Source organism: Myxine glutinosa, chromosome 4, assembly GCF_964187855.1.
Source record: "Myxine glutinosa chromosome 4, kmMyxGlut1.1, whole genome shotgun sequence".
NCBI lineage: Eukaryota > Metazoa > Chordata > Myxini > Myxiniformes > Myxinidae > Myxine > Myxine glutinosa.
In genome coordinates, this window is record NC_136264.1 from 95,001 (window position 1) to 122,500 (window position 27,500).

Genomic DNA, 27,500 nt, shown 5'->3' on the forward strand with positions numbered 1-27,500 from the left:
GAATGGAGCGGCAGATGGTGGAGTCATCAGCAAAGAAATAGAGAGGATTTTCCAGAGAGTCGGAGAGTTCACACAGTGAACAATTTGTGCTGCCCCGAACAGATTTTGTTTTTTGTACACACAGTGAACAATTTGTGCTACCCCAAACAGATTTTCTTTTTTGTACACACAGTGGACAATTTGCGCTGCCCCGAACAGATTTTATTTTTTGTACATATAGTGGACAATTTGTGGTACCCCGAACAGATTTTCTTTTTTGAACACACAGTGGACAATTTGTGCTGCCCCAAACAGATTTTCTTTTTTGTACACACAGTGGACAATTTGTGCTACCCCGAACAGATTTTCTTTTTTGTACACAGTGGACAATTTGTGCTGCCCCGAACAGATTTTGTTTTTTGTACACACAGTTGACAATTTGTGCTACCCCGAACAGATAAAAAAAATTTGCACACACAGTGGACAATTTGTGCTGACCTGAACAGATTTTGTTTTTTGTACACAGTGGACAATTTGTGCTACCCCGAACATATTTTGTTTTTTTGTACATACAGTGGACAATTTGTGGTACCCCAAACATTTTTTTTTTCCACACACAGTGGACAATTTGTGTGACCCTGAATAGACTGTTTTTTGTACATAGTGGACAATTTGTGCTACCCCAAACAGATTTTGTTTTTTGTACATACAGTGGACAATTTGTGCTGCCCCAAACAGATTTTGTTTTTTGTACATACAGTGGACAATTTGTGCTGCCCCGAACAGATAATTTTTTTTGCACATGCAGTGGACAATTTGTGCTACCCAGAACAGATTTTGTTTTTTGTACATACAGTGGACAATTAGTGGTACCCCGAACATTTTTTTTTTTTTGTACAAACAGTGGACAAATTGTGCTACCCTGAACAGATTTTGTTTTTTATACATACAGTGGACAATTTGTGCTGCCCAGAACAATTTTGTTTTTTGTACATAGTGGACAATTTGTGCTACCCTGAACAGATTTTGTTTTTTGTACACAGTGGACAATTTGTGCTGCTCCGAACAGATTTTGTTTTTTGTACACACAGTTGACAATTTGTGGTACCCCGAACATTTTTTTTTTTTTGCACACACAGTGGACAATTTGTGCTACCCTGAACAGATTTTGTTTTTTGTACATATAGTGGACAATTTGTGCTGCCCCCAACAGATTTTGTTTTTTGCACATACAGTGGACAATTTGTGCTGCCCCGAACAGATTTTGTTTTTTGTACATACAGTGGACAATTTGTGCTACCCCGAACAGATTTATTTGTTGCACACACAGTGGACAATTTGTGCTACCCCGAACATATTGTTTTTTGTACACACAGTGGACAATTTGTGCTTCCCCGAACAGATTTTGTTTTTTGTACACACAGTGAACAATTTGTGCTACCCCGAACAGATTTTCTTTTTTGTACACACAGTAAACAATTTGTGCTACCCTAAACAGATTTTCTTTTTGTACACACAGTGAACAATTTGTGCTACCCCGAACAGATTTTCTTTTTTGTACACACAGTGGACAATTTGTGCTGCCCCGAACAGATTTTCTTTTTTGTACATATAGTGGACAATTTGTGGTACCCCGAACAGATTTTCTTTTTTGAACACAGTGGACAATTTGTGCTGCCCCGAACAGATTTTCTTTTTTGTACACACAGTGGACAATTTGTGCTACCCCGAACAGATTTTCTTTTTTGTACACACAGTGGACAATTTGTGCTGCCCCGAACAGATTTTGTTTTTTGTACACACAGTTGACAATTTGTGCTACCCCGAACAGATAAAAAAATTTGCACACACAGTGGACAATTTGTGCTGACCTGAACAGATTTTGTTTTTTGTACACAGTGGACAATTTGTGCTACCCCAAACATTTTTTTTTTTTGTACATACAGTGGACAATTTGTGGTACCCCAAACAGATTTTGTTTTTTGTACATATAGTGGACAATTTGTGCTGCCCTGAACAGATAATTTTTTTTGCACACACAGTGGACAATTTGTGCTACCCAGAACAGATTTTGTTTTTTGTACATACAGCCTGGTTTGTTGCTACTTCTGTTTTCCCACAGTTAAAGTTACCATTTGAACAATGTACTTTTAACCCAACATGCTGAAATGAGATGATTTTAAATGGTTCTTGCTCAACATTCTCAGCTATCCCCCAAAGCGAGGAGAAATAAAGATTGGCGGTTGGGGGCAGGATATTTGAATGGTGAACCATCTCATTTTATAATTGCAGAAAATACATTTTTGGCCTGTTCTTTAAATTCCTACACTATCTTTTACAAAACATTTAATCAAACAAGTGTTGAAGTCATAAAGGAAGAATACCATGTGTTACGTGCTCCTCCCCGACCCCCTGGTCACGGTGTACCTCTGAGCCCCGAGAGGAGTCACGGCAGAAAAATGTGTTATTCTGTGTGTCAAAGATCAACGGAGAAGCCACCCCAATTCTTACTCACAAACAAATATTGTATTAAGATCACACAAGAATAACAGTACAACAACAATAGTATTCAAAAGTACAATCAATATGTCCTATGATGGTACCATCAGTTTTGTAATATATAACTCACTGTGCTCCAAGTGAGTGAAACAAGAACATTCCCCAATGTCTTATTCCCGGCTTCAAGACGAAGTTGATTCGCTCCAGCGATCGCCAGAACGATGTCCAATCGAGACCAGAATCCCCTGCGGATGGCAAGTACAGTCACACCGCCGAAGCTGTACAAAGGCGCCCTCAAGGCGACTGGGAAATCCAAAGGCGCCCTACAGGCGACAGAGATCACACCCTCGGGTATGGACGAATTAACCTTCAAAAAGCCATGTCACACACATGCCCCAGATCGACGTCTGAATGCGGTGAAAATGGTCGAAAAGAGACAAAACCACAAGCGAAGCACAAATCCTGCGCGAGTCAAAATGGCCGACGACCCGCTCTTGAGACGTAATGGCCCGGCGATAATTCTCCTTGGAATCCACCGCCAAAAACCTGACACGCAGGTTGATCGGCCACAGCGATGACAACTCTGTCCCAGGAATCCCTTTCCCGGAAACCCGAAAGCTCGCTCGTGACTCCTGCTCACCAACGTTCGATTCCGAACTCGAAATCGGCTCGAATTCCGAACTCGAAAAGCAACTCGGCTTTCTTGTCCGACTCACTCGCTCCGCCCTTTTTTCTCCCTCTTCCTCTTCGTCACCCGGTTCCCAATCCGGTTTCCTGTTTCTTTTAACCTTAACATTTTTACCTTTTGAAAATAGTTCATGAACAATAAACCTTTTGAAAACAATAATAGTACATGGAATCAGAAATATTTACAGTGGATGCAAACCACCACAACGAACGGAAGTGACGAATCCGTAACACATGATGCTCGTGCATCGATGCATCATCATGTCCCTCGGCTGCGGTTTGATGATCACCACGCTAGTCTTTTGGATGATGGGAAAATCTGGGATGAAAGAGGTAAAACGTCTGGCTCAAGCCAAAATATTAGTTTCAGAACAATTCTTTATTTAATATTATTGTTTTGTTTTTTTTGCATTAATTCGTTTAAAAAAAAAAGTCTAAATTCATAACTCAAATAAGTTACACTTTGACTTCATGAAATGTCCATAACAGACATCCAAAATCGCAATAAATCAGGGTCGGTTACTAAGAAGTTGTGAAAATGTACAATCATGCCATTCCTAGTAATAAATAATGTTTACAGATTTTTCACATGTTTACAACATATACATACATACATACATATATATATATATATATATATATATATATATATATATATATATATATATATATATATATATATATGTATGTATATATATATATATATGTATGTATATATATATATATATATATTCTCGTAATTGCTAACAAAGCAAAAACAAAACTTTTCCTTCAACAATAAACTTGTGACTGCAAGTAGCAGCACTAGAAACAACGATAATCAAGATACAAAACAAAAAGACTGAATTGTGGAGTGAACTTGTGAAGAAAGTAAGTGAAGGAGGGGAGTTTTTATGAGAAAGCAAGAGGAACAGGTTGGGGATGGGGGAGGCGGTGAGCGAGTGCCCTGTTGCGCGCGTCAGACGCATCACATGCATTCGACCACACCGCCACTGGCGGGGCTCAGCTCGTGAATCTTGTCGACGGAGCAGCAGCAAAGCGTGAGCCCAGCTCCAGCTCGACATTCGGCTATTGTTCCCAAAGGTTCCCATCTGCACACGGTAGAGAAGAAGAATATGAAAACTTGCTAACGAAACCATTGTCAGATATTGTAGGGTTCAAGAATGCCATCAGACCCTGGTTTGCGTCAGGGATGCAATCCTGAAAAGTGCAACTAATGTCAAAACGACAGAAATCAAAGCAGTTCTTCTCAAGAAATGCGTTCCTCACATTTCCACTTCACCTATCACTTTTTTTTTTTTTAAACCAATGACATTAACTTCACCATTTTTTGATTAATGCCACTTGTATTCAAGTACACATATGTATTAAAAGAAACAAAAACAATTACCAGACATATTTAAACATTCTACATGAATGTAGAAGGAAGTAGAGGACGGGAAAGACCGAGAAAGACTTGGCTAAAGATGGTGGAAGAAGAAATGCGGGCAAGGGGGTTAACAAGGGGAGATGCAGAAAATAGGGCAAAATGGAGAAGATCGTCATGGGGACCGCAAGGCTAACCCCCGCTCTAGCAGGGAAAATGGCCTTAAAATGCCTGTTGTTGTTGTTTGTATTTAAACAAATATAAACCTCTTCCAGAAACAGTTGAAGTTGGCGGTACGTCGTCTTCTTCCTTCTTCAATGAAAGTTGGCAAATTTATCGATCAGAGCATTTGACCTCACCCCTTATAAAGGGAAAAGGACAACATTTGTCAAGGCTCGTATAAGAGCTATCACAAAGAACATACAATAAAGGGAGCGGGAGACAGAGTTGTTTTTGTTGCAGAATCAGAGTCGACGTTTGAGAGAAACTTCTCCCCCTTGTCAGGAGAGAAGGACACAGAGTCCAGGAGCAGCTGGGTTCGACTGGGTAAGGTGGGTACAGAGAGTGACGGGTTTGGGACACAAGTCATGTGCAGTGTCAGCTGTGTAGCTGTTTAAGGTAAGGGAGGGGATGGAGGGGGAACAAACACCAGAAACAGATTTGACCAGATGCCACCAGGATTTGGAGGAAGGAGACAGGTTTGAGAGTTCATTCTTGAGTGTGGAGAGATATTGCTTCCTGGCACTCCTGAGGGTAGACACACACATTGTTTCAGGCTTTGTGAAAGGAAATGAGATTGCCTTCAGTTGGATTTGCCTTCCAGGAGACGAAGGCAAGTTGTTTCAGGACAACTACCTCACCACAAGATTCCGTGTACCATAGACGGGAGGAAGGGTACGACAACTGAAGACGAGATGGGATAAATCTGCACGAGGGAGAACTATTTTCTTCAGAACAATTCACAGGATGAGTTGATGTCAGAGGTGGTAGAGATGGGAGACCAGTCCAGATGATTGATGGCTGCTTGCAGCCCGTGCCAGTCAGCCTGAATGAAATGCCAGACGTCGACGCTGAGGAGGCTCTCTGTTATTGGTCAGAGAGATGTCCACTTTAACAAGCACATGATCAGAACAACCGATTGGAGCAGAAGAAGAGCAGCAGACAATTGCAGGGAAGTTGGTCATAATAAAGTCGAGAAGAGAAGATGTACCAATGACAGATCCATGACGGGAAGTTGACAGATTGTTTCAGTCCCAAAAAGTCACAGAAGACCTTTGCTGAAGTGCCATGGCTGGTACGAGAGGTACCCACACCCAACCAGCTGGCATGATGACAATTGAAATCGCCACTGTGCTGCGCTGTCTGCTTGCCCCTCCCCTCAGCATTAGTTACCACCCTTGATCAATGTCCTGTGTGACACTATTTTGTAATATTTATTTTCATTATGCTTACCAATCCCCATCACCTTACATTTCCTTTTGTTAAACGACATCTGCCAATCTTTATCCCAATCCATTAAAGTATCTAAACTTTCCTCAAAATGCTCACTACTCCTCACCACTACTTATCTTACCGCCAAGCTTTATGTCATCTGCAAATTTAGAAAGCAGATTCCTATTCCCTCTCTCCAAATTATTGATGTAAATTATGACTAATAATGGTCTCAGTACCTACCGATCACCGAGGTACCCCACTACTTGCATCCTCCCACTCACAGCAACTCTTTCCTTCCTATCACTAAGCCAGTTTCCAATCCAGGAAGTTCACGCACAGATGCGGACGCTCAAAGTACATGCAACACCTCTTAAAAGCACTGAAAATTTCATACATCTCAGTGTTTCCCCTCGTTTCCTCTTCATTCATTCCCTTAAAGTTGGTTCCACCATCAGTTATATCTTGCTTTTCCATGAACCTCTCTTGTAAATAAAATAGAATAAAAGTATAATCACATTGCCTCAACAAATTAGAGAGTTCATAGAACACGTTACCCCACACAGTGTTTAAGTATACAGTCACGTGAAAAAGTAAGTACACCCCATGTAAAGTTTTGACTTTTTCAACATATTTCAACATACAGCTATTTGATCTTCATTTCAACAATATTGATAGATAAAGGTGATATAACATAACAAATATCATGAAACATTTACATTTTGTAGTCCATTGTACAATTTAAATAAACATAAATGCAAATTTCGCATGTGGAAAAAGTAAGTACACCCCTACATTTATCACTACTTCAAATACCTAAAATTAGAATCAGGTGCACCAGCTCAGGTGCAAATGATTAGAACATCATCAGAGAGGATCTTGGAGGTACCTGTGTTATTTAAACCTCAGACATTTCGTTTGGTTTGCTCTTTGTTGTTGATGTGTGCGGCATCACCATGCCAAGATCAAAAGAGCTCTCTGAGGCCTTCAGAAAGAAGGTTACAGATGCCTACGAGTCTGGGAAGGGATTTAGAAAGATCTCCAAACAATTTGAAATCAATCATTCGACTGTCCGGAAGATCATCTACAAGTGGAGAAGATTCCAAACAACTGCCAACTTGTTCAGGCCAGGCCGCCCCAGCAAGTTCAGCCCGAGAGCAGACCGCAAGATGCTGAAAGAAGTCTCTAAGAACCCCAGAATGTCATCACGGGACCTACAGGTAGCTCTTGCGACTGTTGATGTCAAAGTGCACGAGTCTACCATTAGAAAGAGGCTGCACAAATTTGATCTACATGGGAGGTGTGCCAGGAGGAAACCTTTGCTGTCCAGAAAGTACATCAGGGCAAGACTAAAGTTTGCCAATGAACACCGAGGCAAAGACCAGCACTTCTGGAACAATGTGCTCTGGACAGATGAGTCAAAAGTAGAGCTATTTGGCCACGGTACCAGAAGACATGTTTGGCGAAAACCAAAGACAGTATTTGACCACAAGAACCTGATACCAACTGTAAAGCATGGTGGTGGAAATATTATGGTTTGGGGCAGCTTTGCTGCATCAGGGCCTGGGCAGCTCACCATCATAGAATCCACTATGAATTATTCCTTGTACCAGAGGGTGCTTGAGGATAATGTGAGGCCATCTGTCGGAAAGTTGAAGCTCAACCGAAGGTGGACCTTGCAACATGACAATGACCCTAAACATACCAGTAAATCCACCAAGGAATGGCTGAAAAGAAAGAAATTGAGGGTTCTGGAATGGCCAAGTCAAAGCCCAGATCTAAATTCCATCGAGATGTTGTGGGGGGATTTGAAACGAGCTGTGCATGCAAGAAACCCCTCAAACATCCCACAGCTGAAAGAATTCTGCATGGAGGAGTGGGCAAAAATCTCTCCCAGTCGATGTCAGAGACTGGTAGACAGTTATAAGAAACGCCTACTTGAGTTTGTTTCTGCCAAAGGGGGCAATACCACCTATTAGAGCCAAGGGTGTACTTACTTTTTCCACATGATTGTATGCTTCAATTTAAATAAAGTTAAATGATTTTAAAGATAATTTTAAAAAAGAATTCCGGAAGTTTAGCGCTATTGAATCAGTCGTATACGCCACCCTTATTTTAACATGTCCAAGTCATGCTGAACGGATGGTTTTGAAAGCATATTTGTGTTCTAAAAGTGCTCAAGTATATAATTGAAGATTGTAAAATTCGTATATATTAATTAATTATTGGTTTTGCTGAGCCGTCACAGCATCTTTCCACCACCTTATTGAACACGTTACGTTATTCGTGCCTGTTCATGTGCTTTATAATGTCCTTAAAAACAATAAGCTTCCTGTTTGGAATAAAAAAATAAAAATAACCACCTTTAGAGGCCATTTTCCCCCGCAAGCGGGGTTGGCCTTTTTCGGGAACCGTGGTTGTTGTTTTTTTGGTCCCCTTTTTGAAGCAATGTTTTACGGCCGGATGCCCTTCCTGACGCCAACCCTTTTTGCCGCCTTTAACGACAAACAGGGAATTACCAGTGAACTGGTACTCAATTAGCCGACCTCAGAAGGATGGCAGGCTGAGTCAACCCCCCTGGCGTTAATTCAGCGATCGACAGGGATTCGAACCCAGGATCCTAGGATCCTAAGCCGGCACCCTAGCCGCTAGCCCAACACATTCCTGTTTGGAATGAATTTCGAATTTGTTTCACTGCCAGACAGGCAGATGGATTAGAAACATTCTCACTCCTCTGCGAATGTGTGATCGGGATGAATTCAGAGCCAAAGTACTTAAACGGCAGGTTTATGTCCCAATTTATGCTCCAATTATGTGTTAAAAACACAACATTCAAACTAAAGTTGTTGATCATAAACTGAAGTTTACAGACGGACGGACAGAACCAATATTGCTTAACCCTGGTTTTTGCTTCGTCGGCGTGGGGTGATGGAGGGCGTTAGGATGGCCGCATTGACGAGGGGTAAGTAGACAAGAGAAGATGAGTGCTTAAGGAAGAGTTTGCCATGTCAGTCCTTTCCTGTTTGCTCTTGGTTCGAAGGCCTCGGCCGTTTGAAGGTAGCTTCTGCCATTGTGACCACCGACGGCCACGATGCGACCCATGAGGCTGGCCACCGCGACGCCTCCCCGAGGAATACTCAACGCTTCCACGTCCGCCCACTCATTGCTGCGCGCGTCGTACCGCTCGACTGAGCTCAGCGGAAAGTGATCATCAAAGCCTCCTACGGGGTAAAATAATGAGTGAAAAGGAAAGAAAAGATGAATTATGAACATAAAAACAACTTTTTGACGAGTCAAGAAAAGGAGATGAGAAAAAGAATTCAACATTAACAATGTCAATTCATTCTTTTGTTGAAACTTGTCATAATTGAGCAATTCCACCACAATTTTGTTTAATGCATCCCGAGTTTATTCTTCTGGGTTCTGTTTTTACTTGTTCATACATTCTCTGGTGTGTGTACATATGTGTGTATCTGTACGTGTACTGTACGTGTGTATGTATACGTGTGTATCTGTATGTGTACGTATGTCTACGTGTGTGTATGTGTACGTGTGTGTATGTGTGTGTGTGTATGTGTACGTGTGTATGTGTACGTGTGTGTGTATGTGTACGTGTGTGTGTATGTGTACGTGTGTGTGTATGTGTACGTGTGTGTGTATGTGTACGTGTGTGTGTATGTGTACGTGTGTGTGTATGTGTACGTGTGTGTGTATGTGTACGTGTGTGTGTATGTGTACGTGTGTGTGTATGTATACGTGTGTGTATCTGTACGTGTGTGTATCTGTACGTGTGTGTGTGTACGTGTGTGTATGTGTACGTGTGTGTATCTATACGTGTGTATCTGTACGTGTGTGTATGTGTACGTGTTTACGTGTGTGTATTTGTACGTGTGTGTATCTACGTGTGTGTACGTGTGTTTACGTGTGTGTATTTGTACGTGTATGTATACGTGTGTGTGTGTACGTGTGTGTATGTGTACGTGTGTGTATCTATACGTGTGTATCTGTACGTGTGTGTATGTGTACGTGTTTACGTGTGTGTATTTGTACGTGTGTGTATCTACGTGTGTGTACGTGTGTTTACGTGTGTGTATTTGTACGTGTATGTATACGTGTGTGTGTGTACGTGTGTGTATCTGTATGTGTGTGTATCTGTACGTGTGTGTATCTGTACGTGTGTGTATGTGTACGTGTGTGTATACGTGTGTATGTGTACGTGTGTGTGGGTACGTGTGTGTATCTGTACGTGTGTGTATCTGTACGTATGTGTATGTGTGTGTATGTGTACGTGTGTGTATCTGTACGTGTGTGAATCTGTACGTGTGTGTATGTGTACGTGTGTGTATGTGTACGTGTGTGCATGTGTACGTGTGTGCATGTGTACGTGTGTGTATGTGTACGTGTGTGTATGTGTACGTGTGTACGTGTACGTGTGTGTATGTGTATCTGTACGTGTGTGTATGTTTGTACGTACGTATGTGCTTACATTTGTGTGTGCTTACATTTGTAAGAGGGGTATGTAGTAGTTAGATTAAGGGGTTAGACATGTGTATATTCACTTTTCGTTTTTGAACTTCTCATTTTGTATGATCTGTGTCTGAGGTAAGCAGTCCATGTAAAATTTTCCCAGCCAAGGGGACAGGGCCTGTCCTTGTAGAGAAAGTTTGGTTAAGGAGTCTCCCTTCACGGTCTCTCGTATAAAGGTATGCCCTCCTCCTCCTCCTCTCACCACACAATAGGAATGTACCTCCTCCCCAGCCAGCTGCCAGTACATGGCAGGTGGAGATTTGCTCTGCCTCGGGTGGGGATTGATCAAAGGCCTTGAAGCAGGAAATTGTGATTATCCTGTGGCGGTGATTTGTACAAGGCCTCGTGGTGGAAGTGGGTTAAAAAAAAAAGGTCCACTTGTTTGCCCAGTCAGTGATTTTGTCCAGGTCTGCAGAGAGTGAGGAGGCTGCAGACTGCCGATCTGAGGGATGAGGAATGGAGCGGCAGAGAGTGGAGTCATCAGCAAAGAGATAGAGAGGATTTTCAAGAGAGTCAGAGAGATCATTGATGAAGACCAGAAAAAGCACAGGGCCCAGAACACTGCCTTGGGGAACTCCAGCCTGAACAGGAAGGGGGAGATGAGAGAAACCCATTCAGGGCCACACGTTGACTACGATTAGAGAGGAAGTCCGCAAGCCATGCGTGGAGATTGACTTGAAATTCTAAGAGGATTTACATATATGGTCACTGCATTCAACCACAAACTATTTTTGACGTCAACATAGGCCAAGTTTTTAAATCCTCAATTTTCATCCGATTGACTTGAAAATTGAACAGCATTTCCACATCGAGTCACTAAATAGGGAAACTAACTATTTTTGAGGTCAAAAGGTCAAAGGTCAACTCAAGGTCAACCTTCCAAAATCATCATTTTTCATCTGAAAAATCGTCACTTTTCTTCCTGTTGACCCGAGCTTTGATAAAGATTGTCAATTTTAATCTTGATGAAACGGACAATTTGCTGTATCAATGGAATATTTTTCCTTGGAGAGTGGGGGGCGGATTTTGCAAGTATCGTGCTCCGCAAGACGTCTTCTTGTTTATTTATTATTTTCCTCGCAAGGGCTGCATCATATGGCTGCGCATACCAGAGGTGCTCGTTTTTAGTCAAGAGAACGTAGGATTTCCCTCTTGGATGTGTTCATGTTGTCTTTTTTTAACTTTGTGAGTCTGCTGTCCTGACGAGGAAGACTTTTGGCAAAAGCATTGTTTGGGGTTCTGCATTTCAAGGCCGAAGGTGCCAGCCTGATCTCCCGAACTGGCAGTTTGGATGCGTCCTTAGACCGATGGAGGACTTGTCAAGTTCTGGAAGAGGTGGACGACTTGCTGCTCAGTCGGTCGTGTGGCTGGGCAGTCAAGGCTCTCGAAGAAACCCGAAAGAGCAATGACTGCTCATCTCTACAATGGGGCACAGATTGGTGTGGATTGTCTGCAACGGCCTCAGAATTTGGGCTGTAGCTCGGCGATACCGTGTAAAACTGCGGCAAATTGAGGATAGGCATCGTCGCCCCGACCCTGACTGGGATTTTATTGGGATGCATAAAGATAAAGTTTTTCATGCCAGATAGTCCAACTTGTGGCGCAGATGTGGCCTACTTGGCCATCTAATTACTGGACACATGTTGGAATAGTGCACTCAATGCGACTGGTTGAGATATGTGAGGAAGCAATACACTGCTGAGGGACGATGCAATATTTGTGACGCCAAGGGGTACGTACACCTTCCGTTCCTGCGCCTAAAGTTATGCCAGCAAGATGGGTCACTCTGTGGTTGGGAGCAGAAGGTTGGACAATGTGGGTGCCATCTCCGACCCCCACCACTCACAGAAAGAACAGGGGTTGGGTTGGAGCAGAATGAGGAGGAAAAGGCTGTGTAGGCAGCGAAGGCAACCCCAATACTCCCACAGAACGTGGAATCAGATGTGGTATCAGTTGCAAAGTATCCCAATGAGGTGCTCCGCGAGGTACGCATAATGAAGGGGCACTCGCAGTACAAACTGCTTCAAAAATTTGGAAGAAAGTTTTGGCCCTTTGTCTGGAATAACCACAATTATGTTGCGTGGCAGGTTGCTCATGAGGACCTTCCAGTACGAATGTTAGTTCTAGAGGAACCTGGCAACTTCAACCCAGTGTCCACCCATTGGGAGGAAACTGTATGGCATGTCTTTTGGGAATGCCTCGTCACCAGGAGCGTCTGATCAATTGCTGTCAGCATCCTGAGGTGATAACCAGACAAGATGTCTGTGGGAATGGGGGTAGGCCTGTGTTACATATTTAGGGGAATGTAGGTGAATTACTATTCAGGTCTGTGCTTATCAATGTGTAGTCGATTAAGGGTTGTTGTGGTTGGAGGGTCAGGAGCCCTTCTGGAAAAAGAGACCGGAAACGGAAGAAGAAAGACACGAGGTCGGAAGAAGCGACGAAGATTCTTCTTCCTCGCCCCGCTCCGACGAAAGGTGGGATCGATCTTGATCCGCGTGGAAAAGCGGCGTTCCCAAGCCCGTCTGGCGAGAGGAGTTACCGGGACGTGTACCTACCCGGTGGACACGTCAAGTTGCCGTGGGGCCGTGCACCGACCCAGCGTCTGGCGCCGTTCGCGGCACCGTCTACAAAGACGCGTACGGGTCGCACGTTGGGGCCTAACACGCGTTGCAAGCGGCGTGTGGCTTTTGCTTGCTTTACAGTACCCGCTTCGCGTGGCCACGAGGGGGCTGCAACCGTGGTTCCCGGTACGATACATGCCCGGTGGAAACACGTCCACCCGGGGTTCGTTCAACCGCCCGAGTGCGGCGAAGCCGACCATCATCTTGGTCAGGAGGGGCCCAGAGACATTATGAGGGACAGAGACCAAAGGGGGTCGTGAGTACAAAAGGGGACACACATATATAAGATGGCCATCTTAATCATCTAGGGGATTGATTGTGGATTGTGAATTGTTGATGGTGGATTGCTCGGGGAAAATATCCTTGATTGTAGCATTGAAATTGTATGGTATCATTACCCTTGAAATATATCATTGAAACTCAGTTTTCTCTTGGGTGGAATTCATATGGATTGCGTGGCGAAAGCGCATCTATGATACAACTTTCTGGCGAAGTTCCTCTCACGGTCCGGGGGTCACCGAGACCAGGTAGTCACCGAGGGGCCCACGTAACAGAATTGGGGGCTCGTCCAAATTACGATTTGCGGATTCGCAATTGGGTCTACGTCCGGGATTTAAAATTGTATAACATAATAAAATAATAATTTTTATTAATTAAAATTTATTAATTATTTATTAATTGGTAAATTTTTGAGAAATTGTGGTAAAGTCTTGGGTGAAGGTTAACAGGTGTTAACGATAGTCACCATGGCGTTTGTTGCACAGAACTTTGCGGTAACACCTAGTGAGGCACAGTTCCGAGCGTTACTAAAAGCGGACCTCTTGAAATTGGCCAAACATTTTAACTTGGAGGTCCGAACTAATTTGAGGAAGGCAGAGTTGCAGACCACGGTGATACAGTCTATGGTGGGATTAGGAACATGGGACGAGTTAGCCTGGCAGTGGCTACCCGAAGAACCAGAAGACGTTGAGCTCCGGAAACTGGAGTTGCAATTACGGAGCCAGGAACGGATTCAAGAAGAAGAAAGGAAAGCAGAAAAGGAAAGAGCAGAAGAAGAAAGGAAAGCAGAAAAGGAAAGAGCAGAAGAAGAAAGGAAAGCAGAAGAGAGGAGAGAAGAGAAACAAGCAGAGGAAAGGAGAGTGGAACGAGAACTCCAGGAAAGGTTAGCAGAAGAAGAAAGGAAAGCAGAAAAGGAAAGAGCAGAAGAAGAAAGGAAAGCAGAAGAGAGGAGAGAAGAGAAACAAGCAGAGGAAAGGAGAGTGGAACGAGAACTCCAGGAAAGGTTAGAAGGGAGAAAAGCAGAGGAGAGGAGAGCTGCAAGGGACCTCGAAGCAGAGGAGAGAAAAGCGGAAAGGGAATTAAAGGAACGTGACATGGAGCTTCAGCAGGAAATTAAATTCAAGGAGCTGGAGTTAATGAGAGAACGGGGAGAGGTACCACCCTTGCTGACGGGTTCGACACCTAAGCAGAAAACCTGGGATGTGGGCAGACATGTGAGGCTGGTTCCACCGTTCAGTGAAAAGGAAGTCGCGAAATTTTTTCCACACTTTGAGAAAGTGGCTCGACAATTAAACTGGCCGGAGGAGGCCTGGACCATACTAGTGCAAAGTGTGCTGGTGGGAAAAGCTCAAGAGATTTATTCGGCGCTACCAATGGACCAATGTGCAGATTATGAGGTACTGAAGAAGCACATCCTCAAAGCCTATGAGTTGGTTCCGGAAGCTTACAGGCAAAAATTCAGGAATGCCAGGAAGAGGGAGAGTGAGACCCATGTGGAGTTTGCCAGAGTGAAAGAAAATATGTTTGATCGGTGGTGTGAGTCAAAAGGAGTCTGGAAAGACTTCGAAACATTGCGTGACTTGATCCTGGTGGAGGAATTTCAGCAGTGTGTCCACGAGGACATCAAAGTGTACCTGCAGGAAAAGAAAGTACCAAAGTTGTGGGACGCAGCCACCATGGCAGATGATTATGCCTTAACCCACCGAATAGGGGTCCACAAACCTAACTCCTCACCTAGACTTCAGCAGGGGAGTTATGGAACACCCGGTGCGGAGGACGACCTTACATGGCGGCGGCCTCGAGATGATTATGGGGACAACTATGATACCCCAACTGTTAGAAATCAGAGGGATGCGGGCCCAAGACAAACTTATATTTCGGGGGGCCCGAGGCAGACCACGAGTTTTTCCTCCGGGCCTACTTGCGCTTTTTGCAAGAAACCTGGACACTTGATGTCCAGTTGTTACCGCATGAAAAGGGAAGACCCAGAGCGGAGTCCGACTATTACGACTCCAAATGCAATGGCCATTGTGAGAAATCGCCATCAAAAGGGTTACCAACCATTTATTTCAGAGGGGTTTGTGTCACTGGATGGAGCCTCGACTAACCGGAGACCGGTTAGGATATTGAGGGACACAGGAGCACATCAATCTTTAATGCTTGAAGGCATTTTGCCATGGTCCGAGGAGACGGCAACGGGGGATAGTGTTCGTTTACAGGGGATCGGGGGCGGTGTTAGTGCTCCACTTCATGTCATCCATTTGGAGTCTGATTTGGTGTCAGGACCGGTCACCGTCGGTTTACAAGCCACACTTCCTGTAGAGGGTGTATCTGTGGTTATCAGGAATGATTTGGCCGGGGGTCAAGTTTATGGTAACCGGAGGGTTGGTAAAGAGCCCAGCAGGGAAAATAACACCACACCAGCTCGGGATGGCGACAAAAGTACCAAGTTATTTGTAGGGGGACTGAACTTCAAAACAGAGGAAGAAGTTCTGACCTCTGTCTTCAACAGATATGGGCCGCTGGTGTAAGTGCGGTTGGTAAGAGACAGGGAAACGCAACAGTCAAGAGGGTTCGGCTTTGTCACGTTTGCAAGCACAAAAGACGCCAGAGAGGCAGAGAAGAATTGGAATGGCCAGGATTTGGAGGGTCGGACCATAACAGTAGGGAAGGCATTTCGTAGGCGTCGAGAGGTCTACAGGAGAGTACAACTGGGCGGTAGTTTTGGTGGTGGCCGCAATCAATATTATTATGGAGGCTCCCTGAGTTACGGCAGCTCCCGAAGGAAGGATTGTCAAAGTAGTGGCCGAGAAGGAGACCGCTTTTCATGGGACTACAGTGACAAGCGGTACCACCATAATTATTAGGGAAGTTCTGAAAAGCTGAAGCACTGAATGCGGCGGAGCCGCCGAGCCAAGATTCCTACACGGATTAACCGTGAACGCCACGTTCCAAAAGGCGTCCAGGTAGTGAACTTTCATGCACGGACTAACTGTGAACTCCACGTTCCTCAAGGCGCCCATGTAGAGAACTTTCCTGCACGGACTAACCGTGAACTCCACGTTCCTAAAGGCATCCATGTAGTGAATACTCGGCTTGGCCTCCCGGAAAAAGTGCTATCGAGTTGCTTAACTTTGGATCTTTGATCAACCCCTTAACCTTCATTCACAAGAAACTGACAGTCAAAGTCAGAGGGTCATGAGATGGAGTTTGGCTTGGCAGGAGTCCAACGGGAAATTGAACATGTAAAGGGCAGGGACAATGTCGTTGCTGGTGCTTTGTCCAGAGTGAATTACCTTTGAAAATCTCTGGGGGTTGTGTGAAATTTTGTTGCTTTATTTTTAAGTGATAACTGTGCCCGGGGGGAACTGATAATGTGGGTGGGGTTGAGTTATCTGGTTTGTTTATCCAAGTTGGCCGGCAAAGAAAGTTTTCGCTGGGTTCAAACTTTCTTTCTTGAAGGGGGGGAGTGTTACATATTTAGGGGAATGTAGGTGAATTACTATTCAGGTCTGTGCTTATCAATGTGTAGTCGATTAAGGGTTGTTGTGGTTGGAGGGTCAGGAGCCCTTCTGGAAAAAGAGACCGGAAACGGAAGAAGAAAGACACGAGGTCGGAAGAAGCGACGAAGATTCTTCTTCCTCGCCCCGCTCCGACGAAAGGTGGGATCGATCTTGATCCGCGTGGAAAAGCGGCGTTCCCAAGCCCGTCTGGCGAGAGGAGTTACCGGGACGTGTACCTACCCGGTGGACACGTCAAGTTGCCGTGGGGCCGTGCACCGACCCAGCGTCTGGCGCCGTTCGCGGCACCGTCTACAAAGACGCGTACGGGTCGCACGTTGGGGCCTAACACGCGTTGCAAGCGGCGTGTGGCTTTTGCTTGCTTTACAGTACCCGCTTCGCGTGGCCACGAGGGGGCTGCAACCGTGGTTCCCGGTACGATACATGCCCGGTGGAAACACGTCCACCCGGGGTTCGTTCAACCGCCCGAGTGCGGCGAAGCCGACCATCATCTTGGTCAGGAGGGGCCCAGAGACATTGTGAGGGACAGAGACCAAAGGGGGTCGTGAGTACAAAAGGGGACACACATATATAAGATGGCCATCTTAATCATCTAGGGGATTGATTGTGGATTGTGAATTGTTGATGGTGGATTGCTCGGGGAAAATATCCTTGATTGTAGCATTGAAATTGTATGGTATCATTACCCTTGAAATATATCATTGAAACTCAGTTTTCTCTTGGGTGGAATTCATATGGATTGCGTGGCGAAAGCGCATATATGACACAACTTTCTGGCGAAGTTCCTCTCACGGTCCGGGGGTCACCGAGACCAGGTAGTCACCAAGGGGACCACGTAACACCTGGCAGATAGTCATTATGGCAATGACCGTCTCATGACGAGCCAAAACCAGAACAATGCTAAATGGGACTTGGACTGATACTTGGCAGATATCAGTTATGGCTCAATCTTTCCTTCAGGTGTACGAACTCAGTCACAGCCTGTGGGTGACGAGTCATGGTACTGCGGGTGACAGAGGATCAAGCGTGCCGTAAATCCCTCCCCAAGTGGTAAAGTCTTTCCGCTTCCGGTCCGGTATGAAGAGGACGCAGGCGTCACATGCTCGCCGCTTCTTCGACCGGGCCACTGTCAGTTGCTTGCTTTTTTGGTGGTCGTGCGGATTTTTTGGCCATTGAGTCTGCCCTCTGCATAGCCCCGGCTCTGCTCCCTGCTTCGCCTGCCCGGCTCCTTCGCCTGCTCGCTGTTTCCTCGGGCACGCTCTCGTGGGTTGTGACCATCGCAGCGGTTTGGTGGCGGTTTCCCGCCGTGATCTAGATTTGTAGCGGTGGCGGTCGATTGCCGCTGCATTTGCCGCTTTGCCGTGATCAACCTTGGCCTCGTGATCGTCTCTTTGCTCCTGCCTGCCCTCTGCTTGGTCCCGGCTCTGCTCCTGGCTTCACCTACCTGGCTCCTTCGTTTCCTCGGGCCCGCTCCCGTGGGTTGGGACCATTGTTTCATCTCCTAAACCTTGGCCTCGTCTCGTCCCTTCGCTCCTGCCTGGCATGGCTCTGCGGTACTCCGCCGCAAGGCTCCTTCTGCTCAATACCCGCTCCACCCCATCATGCATCTCTGCCATCAAATCAAATTGACTCCTCCGACGACCCAGGTACATTCACCGTGGCTCCGGTCGTAAGTTTGTATATTTGCAATCAGGTCACTCCATCCCCGTCCTCTGGTCGGCTCAGCGCCCTCTCACTCTTCGTCCCAGCGCACCTGGTCACAGCAACGCACACGATCGCACCTCCTGCCTACGAACCCTGGCTAAATCACCTGAATTCATCCCTGCTGTTCAAAACAACATCAAGCTCACCCTGTTCAACACCCGGTCCCTCAACAACAAATGCCTCATCCTGAACGAATACATCCTGGATAACAAACTGGACTTTCTCTGTCTCACCGAAACCTGGCAACAACCTCTGGACTACTACACACTCAACCTCACCACACCCAATGGATATTCCTACGTCAATAAACCACGCTCGGGGGGCCGAGGTGGTGGAATTGCCGTTATCCACCGTCAAGACATCAGGACCAGCCTCATCCCCATCGCCTCATCCTCATCATTTGAACACATGGCTTTTAAACTCTCTGGTCGCACACAGTCAGTCATGGCTGTCGTCTACTGCCCTCCCAAGCCACACCCATCATTCCTGTCTGACTTCTCCTACTTTCTGACCCAGCTATGTTCCCTCTCCCCCTCAATCCTCCTCCTTGTTGATTTCAATATCCACATGGACTCCACTGACTCCACAATAACCACCGACTTCACTGATTTACTCACCTGCTTTAACCTCACTCAACATGTCGACTTTCCTACCCATAACCGTGGTCACATTCTGGACCTTGTCTGCTCCACTGGATTAAATTTGCACCATCTCTCTGGCTCCGACCTCACCCTCTCTGACCACGTAGCTATCACTATGACCATCAACATACCCACCCCAGCACCAGGACATTATCGCACTATCAACTTCCGTAAGCTAAACGCTCTTTCACCTACCTCATTCTCATCCACCCTCTCTGAAAAAATGTCCACTTCTCCCTTCGTTGACCTCCACACCCCTTCCGACCTCACTGACTACTACAACCACACTCTCTCCTCCTGCCTTGACCAGCTTGTGCCTGTAAAAACCAAAACAGTTTCTTTCACCCATTCTGCTCCCTGGTTTACCCCTGAACTCCGCCTGATGAAAACTCGTGCTCGCCAACTTGAAAGACTCCGCAATAAAACATGTCTCACAGTTCACTCCCAAGCCCACAAGGACCACCTAAAACACTACAAAGATGCCCTCTCCCACGCCCGCTCTGCCTACTACTCTCAAATTATCCACTCTGGCTCCGGAAACCCAAAAGCACTCTTCTCGACAATAAACAAACTCCTCCGCCCCCTGAACACCACCACCCAGTCATTCACAGTAGACAACTGCATCTCCTTCCTCTCTTTCTTCCAACGCAAAATTGACAACATCTACAACAGCTTGACCACCGCCGCACCCGCTCCCCCTCCAACCACCTGCCCCCCCCCCCCCCTTGTCATGCCATCCCCTGTCTCAGTTCTCCCCAATCTCCCCTACTGACCTCTCTGAACTCCTCATAGGAATGAAAACTGCCACCTGCACTCTTGACCCCATCCCCTCCAGCTTTGTCAAGGCCTCCCTCCCTGCTCTCTCTCCACTTATCATTGCAACAATAAACTCCTCCCTGTCTACAGGCATCGTCCCACCATCCCTCAAAATTGCTGCTGTTACCCCCATTCTAAAAAAACCTGGTCTAAACCCTGACACCCTAAACAACTTCAGACCCATCTCCAACCTACCCTTTCTGTCAAAAGTTTTGGAACGCGCTGTAGCCATGCAACTCAAACATCACCTCTCTGCCAATAACCTGTATGAAACATTCCAATCCGGATTCCGCTCCAACCACAGTACTGAAACTGCTCTCCTCAAAATCACCAACGACCTTCTCCTCTCCTCTGACGCTGGCAACCTCAACATTCTCGTCCTCCTTGACCTCAGCGCTGCCTTTGACACCATCGATCACACCATCCTCCTCACCCGACTTGAATCCACCTTTAACGTTACCGGCACTGCCCTCTCTTGGATTAAATCATACCTCTCTGACAGACGCCAGTTCATCTCCATCAATAACTGCAAATCCCCCACTGCTCCCCTCCCCCAAGGTTCAGTTCTTGGCCCCCTCCTCTTCATCCTTTACCTGTCCCCCCTTGGTCACTTAATCCGCCGTCATGGTCTCCAATTCCACTGCTTCGCCGATGACATCCAGCTTTTCATCTCCACCAAGTCCGTCTCCACCGACACCCACTCTATCCTGACAAACTGCATCACTGAAATAAAATCCTGGCTTCAAATCAACTTCCTCAAGCTTAACTGTGATAAATCTGAAATAATCATCATTGGCCCAAAAACGCTCACAAAATCCACCCATAACTTTGCCCTCAACATCGACGGTATCCCAGTATCCACCTCCCCTCACATCCGGAATCTTGGCATCATCTTTGACCAAACCCTCTCCTTCGACAAATACACTAAACAGATCACAAAGTCAGCCTGCTTTCACCTGAAAAACATTGCCCGTCTCCGCTCATCCCTCTCCTCCACGGCTGCAGAAACCCTCATCCACGCCTTCATCACCTCCCGTCTGGACTACTGCAATAGCCTCCTCTATGGTTCATCCTCAACAATCACCAATAAACTCCAATACATTCAGAACTCCGCTGCCCGTCTACTCACCCATTCCCGGACCCGTGACCACATCACCCCCGTCCTTTAAAAGCTTCACTGGATCCCCATCCCCCAGAGAATCCAGTACAAAATCCTCCTCTTGACATACAAAGCCCTCCATAACCTGGCCCCATCCTACCTGGCTGACCTTCTCTCCAGACACACTCCCACCCGCAACCTCCGCTCTGCTGGTACCAACCTCCTGACCCCCTCCATCCGGACCAAATTCAGATCCTGGGGGGACAGGGCCTTCTCCATCGCTGCTCCCACCCTCTGGAACTCACTACCTCACACCATCAGAGACTCCTCCTCACTCACCACATTCAAAACATCACTAAAGACCCACCTGTTCAACACTGCATTCAACATTCAACCCACAGCATTTAACCCCTGACTATCTCTTCTCCTTCTCCCTCCTTTTGCTTTAAATATTTCCCTGTTGATTCTTGTCTTTTTGCAATTGTTGTTTTCATGTATTGTTATGCATTATGTTTTATGTTTTATCATTATGCATTATGTTATGCATTATGCACTCTGTCAAAGCGCCTTTGGGCTTCTTGAAAAGCACTATACAAAATAAATGAATTATTATTATTATTATAAAGTCAGCTGGGATTTACCGCAACGTTAAGTTCTCTGAAGTTTACCCCATAATAAATCGTTTTGACGACCGATTGGCTCCCAGCATCGGAGATTCAACATTATAAACCCGTACCAATAGCGTAAAGGCAGCCGTTAAGCACGGTGACACCAGCTCCGGCACGGTTCTTCTTCATCTCCCTCACAAAGGTCCACTTGTCCAGTAGCGGATCATACTGCTCCACACTGCTCAGCGTCTTCTGCCCATCATTTCCACCCACTGCATAGATGTGCGACTGTAAAGTATTATAGGATAATAGTGAGAGGCACAACAAAGACATTTTGTCCACACCTAGATCTACAGTAATCTATAAATCGCTCATTCCAGAGTGTTGGGAAAAGTCACACACATGCAGCATTGCACATCGTTGAAACAGGGTTATAAATTTCGCCAAACTATTAAATCATGTTTTTAATCTATTAAGCGGTCGCTTCTTGTATGAAAGGGGTCACTTTGAGTCCGAGACAGATGCGCTGTATCATTAAATGCTCCATCTTGTTTTCATCGAATCCAGTTTCAGAAAATGTTAATTGTCACTTGGACATTCATATAAATCGTATTTTAGAGTCAAACTATTTTCTATGAACATAAGTTTTTTGAACCAATAGTTTACTTTTTCATTTTGATGACGCACAGTGGTGACTTGGGCCAAGTTATTCTAATACTGCACACAATACAATACAATGCAATCAACAAGAGGATTCTCAACAGAAGAATTATTTTATTCAACCATAAACGTCCAACAAAACAAATCCTTAACTTCAGTGGGTTAAAATAAACTTCAAATAGGTACCGTACCTATTTTTTCATTTCTCAATGGAATACTGTTCTCCCCTATGGGCCGGTGCTCCTGCCTCACACCTAGCTCGGCTTCACGCTGTTGAAACCAAAGCTTTCAGAATTATTGGAATCTCCCGCGATGAAGCTATCTCTGAGGGCCTTTCACTCACTCACCGCAGGCAGGTAGGTGGTCTTTCTGTCTTCTACCGACTCCTCTCCGGCCTTGCACCCCCAGCTCTCTCTGTGCTCTGTCCCCCAAATATTCCTACAGGTCGCACAAGATCTGCCAGCAACCCTCTGATGGTTAAACTGCCGAAATCTCGGCTCTCCGCTCACCTTCACTCTTTCATTCCTCTTTTCTCCCGCCTCTGGAACAAACTCCCTCACTCCCTTCAATCCCACTCCTCCCTCCAGGTCTTTAAAACAGCTGTTCACCACCATCTCTTATCTTCCCCCATCCAAAACCTTGATCTTTTCTACCCCCGCTAATTCACCCCAGATCCACCTTGTTTGAAATTCCAACTTCTTTCCTGGAAGTCCTGGCAGTGTCCATATGTTTTATACCTCTCCCACTGCCCCCTTCCCACGCCCCCCCCCCCCCCCCCCAAAGCCCTCGCCCTCTCTCAGATCTCTCGATGTCTCCATGTCTCTCGGTCCCTGCTCTCAAATGTTGTGTTTGTGTCCTTCCCCCTCTCTCCCCATCTTGTCTACCGCTCCCTATGTTATATGTTTTATGTGTCGGTTTGTCTTTCTGTGTGATTAATGTTCGCTCTTTCACGAGCCTCGATCTTGTATACAAAAAAACAAAAAAAAAAAAAAAAAAACAGTGATTACATTAAAAATGTCATTACAAATAAGAATAATTACTAGTACCCGACTGCAAAGCCGCAATGAGCCGGCGAAGCCAAAGCCTCTTGCCACTATTTTACCCATCACTATGGCATCAGTAGGTTAGGTAGTTGGTAGTAGGTAGGTGTTGTAGGTACCGTACCTAGTTCAAAATGACACCATTTGCATTCTGGATGAGATAAAAATTCATAAAATTGTCTTCTTGATTAATTCGGTCAATTCCGTCTCAGCTTCGGATATTTCCGGCCGTGAAAAACTATCCCCTACGGCCACGAGATTTCTAAAAAATAATTATTCGTCAATTTTAGAATATTTGACGCCGTTTTCAGCCTCCGAAACGGTAATAAGCTTTTTTGAAATATTTTTTCAAATGCTCGAATCTCATTGGTTCCGGTGTTTGGTGACGATTTTCGTTGAAGATAACCAGGGCCCGTGTGGGCCCGGGGAACGAGGTTGGTCTTAAAGTATTTTAATTACAAATTAGAGGTGCATAAGATGGTGAATCAAACAAAGACGGGTGAAACAAACTCCTATTGAACTTTTTCGCAATTTTTTTATGCAAACTTCCGCATCCGGAAGATGGCGGCATCCATTGAGTGATTTGGTTTTTGAAATATTTTTTCAAATGCTCGAATCTCATTGGTTCCGGTGTTTGGTGACGATTTTCGTTGAAGATAACCAGGCCCGTGCGGGCCGAGGTTGGTCTTAAAGTATTTTAATTACAAATTAGAGGTGCATAAGATTGTGAATCAAAAAAAGACGGGTGAAACAAACTCCTATTGAACTTTTTCAATTTGTTATGCATACTTCCGCATCCGCAAGATGGCGGCCTCCATGGAGCAATTTGGTGCGTCAAAGCTTCGAAATTCTCAAGGGATCCAGCAAAATCTGGCTTTTCAACATAATACGTACGCGTTCATTCACAACACCGGCTTCGCCAGCTATAAATGCAAGGAAAAGGGAATAATCCAAACAAAGGAGAAAACAAATGGGGCATCAGAGGGGAAGGGAATGGAGGAAGAGAAAAGAGGAAACAAGAATAGCAGAGGATTGTGGGTAGGAAGCTTCTGGGAGGATTGGAGGACTATGGTGGTAAAAGCAGAGGGAGAAGGGAATGGTTGGGTGGTCTTGCCCAAAGTTTAGAAGAAGCAGCAGAAGCAGCAGCAGCAGCAGCAGAAGAAGAAGCAGAAGAAGAAGAAGAAGCAGCAGAAGCAGAAGCAGCAGCAGAAGCAGAAGCAGCAGCAGAAGCAGCAGAAGAAAAGGGGAGAAACCTTCACAATATGACTCGGAAAATAATTGCTCCAAAGATGAAACGGGTTTTGCAAGAGCTTTTCCAGCAAGTTTATCCTCATTGCACCTACGGTAAATTCTCTCACGGACCGTGACACTCGCGTCATATGTCAGGAAGACATTACAAATCAAAGTTGTTCAACTGGAGAACAAAAGAAGGTAAAAAAAAGGAAAATAATCACCTTATCTTTCTTATTTTCTTGGTTGAAGAAGCAAAACGTAGTAAATGATGGGACATGCCGACCTAAGTCTTTGCACCACAAGATCACATGTGCACGCCATGGCAATACCCTCACAAAACAGCATCAAAATTAGATGAGCTCTGCCAACCCACATCCCCAGAATACAGGAAAGCGTGTACGTGCAGTGACTGTGCCAGCAAAGTACAGCGCAAAACAAGTATTACGTTAGAAAACCCAGCTCTCCAGTTAATGCGTGTTCTTTGTATTGCTCACCAAAACCCAGTAGCAGGATTAAAATGCAAGCTGTAAACCACGTTTATTAAACCATGCTGCTTGATTAAACAACATTTATGAAGTTCGTGCATTAGATTAGAACAAGATTTGTGGAGTTGCCGCACCTGAGAAGAGGTTAGGTTTCAACTACACTTAATTATGCAACATGGCAGCACCGTTGGTGCTAGGGGGCCTTCGCCTGGTGGCCCTGTCATGGCATAAGGGTGGCACCTCTCAAAACTGCTATGGTGATGTGGCAGATGAAATATGAAGCACTCACCCAGAGAGCGGCAGCTCCAACACCCCCACGATGGACATTCATGGGAAACACGGTACTCCAGTCGTCAGCAGCGATGTCATAACGCTCCACCATCGAATAGCAAGTGCTGTCATCGAGACCTCCGATCGCATAGATTGGTCCTGTAGCCAGTGTTGCCAATGCAATACCACGACTGCCAAGAGAAATAAAGGCACATTACAAAATTGAAAGAGAAGAAAGAAACGGCAAGATATGAAAGTGCTTTATATATCAAGAAACACGCACACCTATATATACAGTCGTGGCCAAAAATATTGGCACCCTTGCACTTTTTTCAAATAATGAACCATTACTCCCAGAAAATTGAAATTGAAAAATATCTTTTGGTATCTACATTTGTATTTCTTTGGTTTGCAGTGGAACAAAACAAAAAACAAAGCTGAAAAAAAACTTACTAAATCTTAGCTTCTTCCACACAGAAATCCTAAAATGGCCCGGACACAATTATTGGCACCTTTTAGAAGTTGTTAGAAATAATTAGATTTCAAACAGGTGATTCTCCTTTACTTTGGAATTGAACTCACCTGTGGTGAGTTGCAGGTGTCTGCAATATTAAAATCCCTCATTCAACCAGTTTGAATAGAGAAAAGGGGTCATTCTGCTGTTTTGTGTCACTGTGTGAACCACAATGAGCATGGAGGAAAGAAAGAAAACCAGAGAATTGTCTGAGGAGGTCATTTTAGCCAAGCATGGACAATCTCAAGGTGACAAGTCCATCTCCAGAGACCTTGATGTTCCTGAGTCCACCATACGCAATGTTATCAGGAAGTTTAAGCCAACCCATGGTACTGTAGCAAACCTCCCAAGACGTGGTAGCAAGAGAAATCTTGATCGTAGATTGCAGCGAAGGATTGTTCAGAAGGTGGAGAAAGCACCTCGATCAACTGCCAAACAGATTCAAGCTGAACTTCAGACACCAGGTACGACAGTTTCAACTCACACCATCCTTCACCAACTCAATGAAAGGAGGTTCTATGGTAGGAGACCCAGAAGGAACCCACTGCTGAGAAAGTCTGCCTGGAGTTTGCCAAAACACAGCTGAACAAGCCAAAATCCTTCTGGGAGAATGTCCTGTGGACAGATGAGACCAAATTAGAGCTTTTTGGTAAAGAACATCATCTCTATGTTTACAGAAAACAAAATGAAGCCTTCAAAGAAAAGAACATCTTCGATACAGTCAAACATGGAAGAGGTTCAGTGATGTTTTGGGGTTGCTGTGCTGCCTCCAGCACTGGGTACCTTGAATGTGTGCATGGCATCATGAAATCAGGAGATTACCAGGGCATTTTGGAGCGCAATGTTCAACCCAAGCAGAAAGCTGGGTCTCCGTCGAAGGTCATGGGTCTTGCAGCAGGACAATGACCCCAAACACACTTTTAAAAAACCAGGAATGGTTCAAGACAAAATGCTGGACTGACTGGTTCTGAAGTGGCAAGCAACAAGTCCAGATCGAAATCCCATTGAACACCTGTGGAGAGATCTGAAAACAGCAGTTGGGAGAAGGCACCCTTCAAATCTTGGAGAACTGGAGCAGTTCGCACAAGAAAAGTGGGACAACCTGCCAGTAGAGAGGAGTAGGAAGCTCATTCATGGCTACACGAAGTGCTTGACTGCAGTTATTTTGTCCAAAGGCCGTGCTCCCAAATATTAAGTCTGGGGTGTCAATTTTAACAATGCCATTTCCTTTTATTTTCTGATTTTTAAGGATATATTAAGTTCCGAATCAAAAACAAAGATTCTGTAGTATTAACAAACAGTGAAATAAAGAATTGTAGAGACCAAATACTTGTCAATTTCAACGTATTTTTAGAGAAAATTGTGAGTTATTTGAAAAAAGTGCAACGGTGCCAATATTTTTGCCCACGACTAAGTAGCCAAACTGTGTTTGGACAAACTGTGTACAGCGACGTCAGAAAGTATTTACCCCTCTTGCCTTTTTTCACATTTTGTTGTGATGCAGCCTGAATTTAATT

The 27,500-nt window shown here is 45.2% G+C and overlaps 1 protein-coding gene across 1 annotated transcript in view; it reads right to left on the reverse strand.

Moving 5' to 3' along the window:
• Nucleotides 1–3,879: 3,879 nt before the first annotated feature.
• Nucleotides 3,880–27,500, reverse strand: part of KLHL8 (kelch like family member 8) — a 121,179-nt gene continuing 97,558 nt past the window's right edge. Inside the window, exons 8-11 of the mRNA XM_078775360.1 lie at nucleotides 25,489–25,660; nucleotides 21,910–22,069; nucleotides 8,982–9,183; nucleotides 3,880–4,256 (exon numbers count right to left, since the gene is read on the reverse strand). Of these exons, the coding sequence (XP_078631486.1) occupies nucleotides 4,133–4,256; nucleotides 8,982–9,183; nucleotides 21,910–22,069; nucleotides 25,489–25,660 (658 nt within the window). The 3' untranslated portion in view covers nucleotides 3,880–4,132. The remainder of the gene's footprint in view (nucleotides 4,257–8,981; nucleotides 9,184–21,909; nucleotides 22,070–25,488; nucleotides 25,661–27,500) is intronic.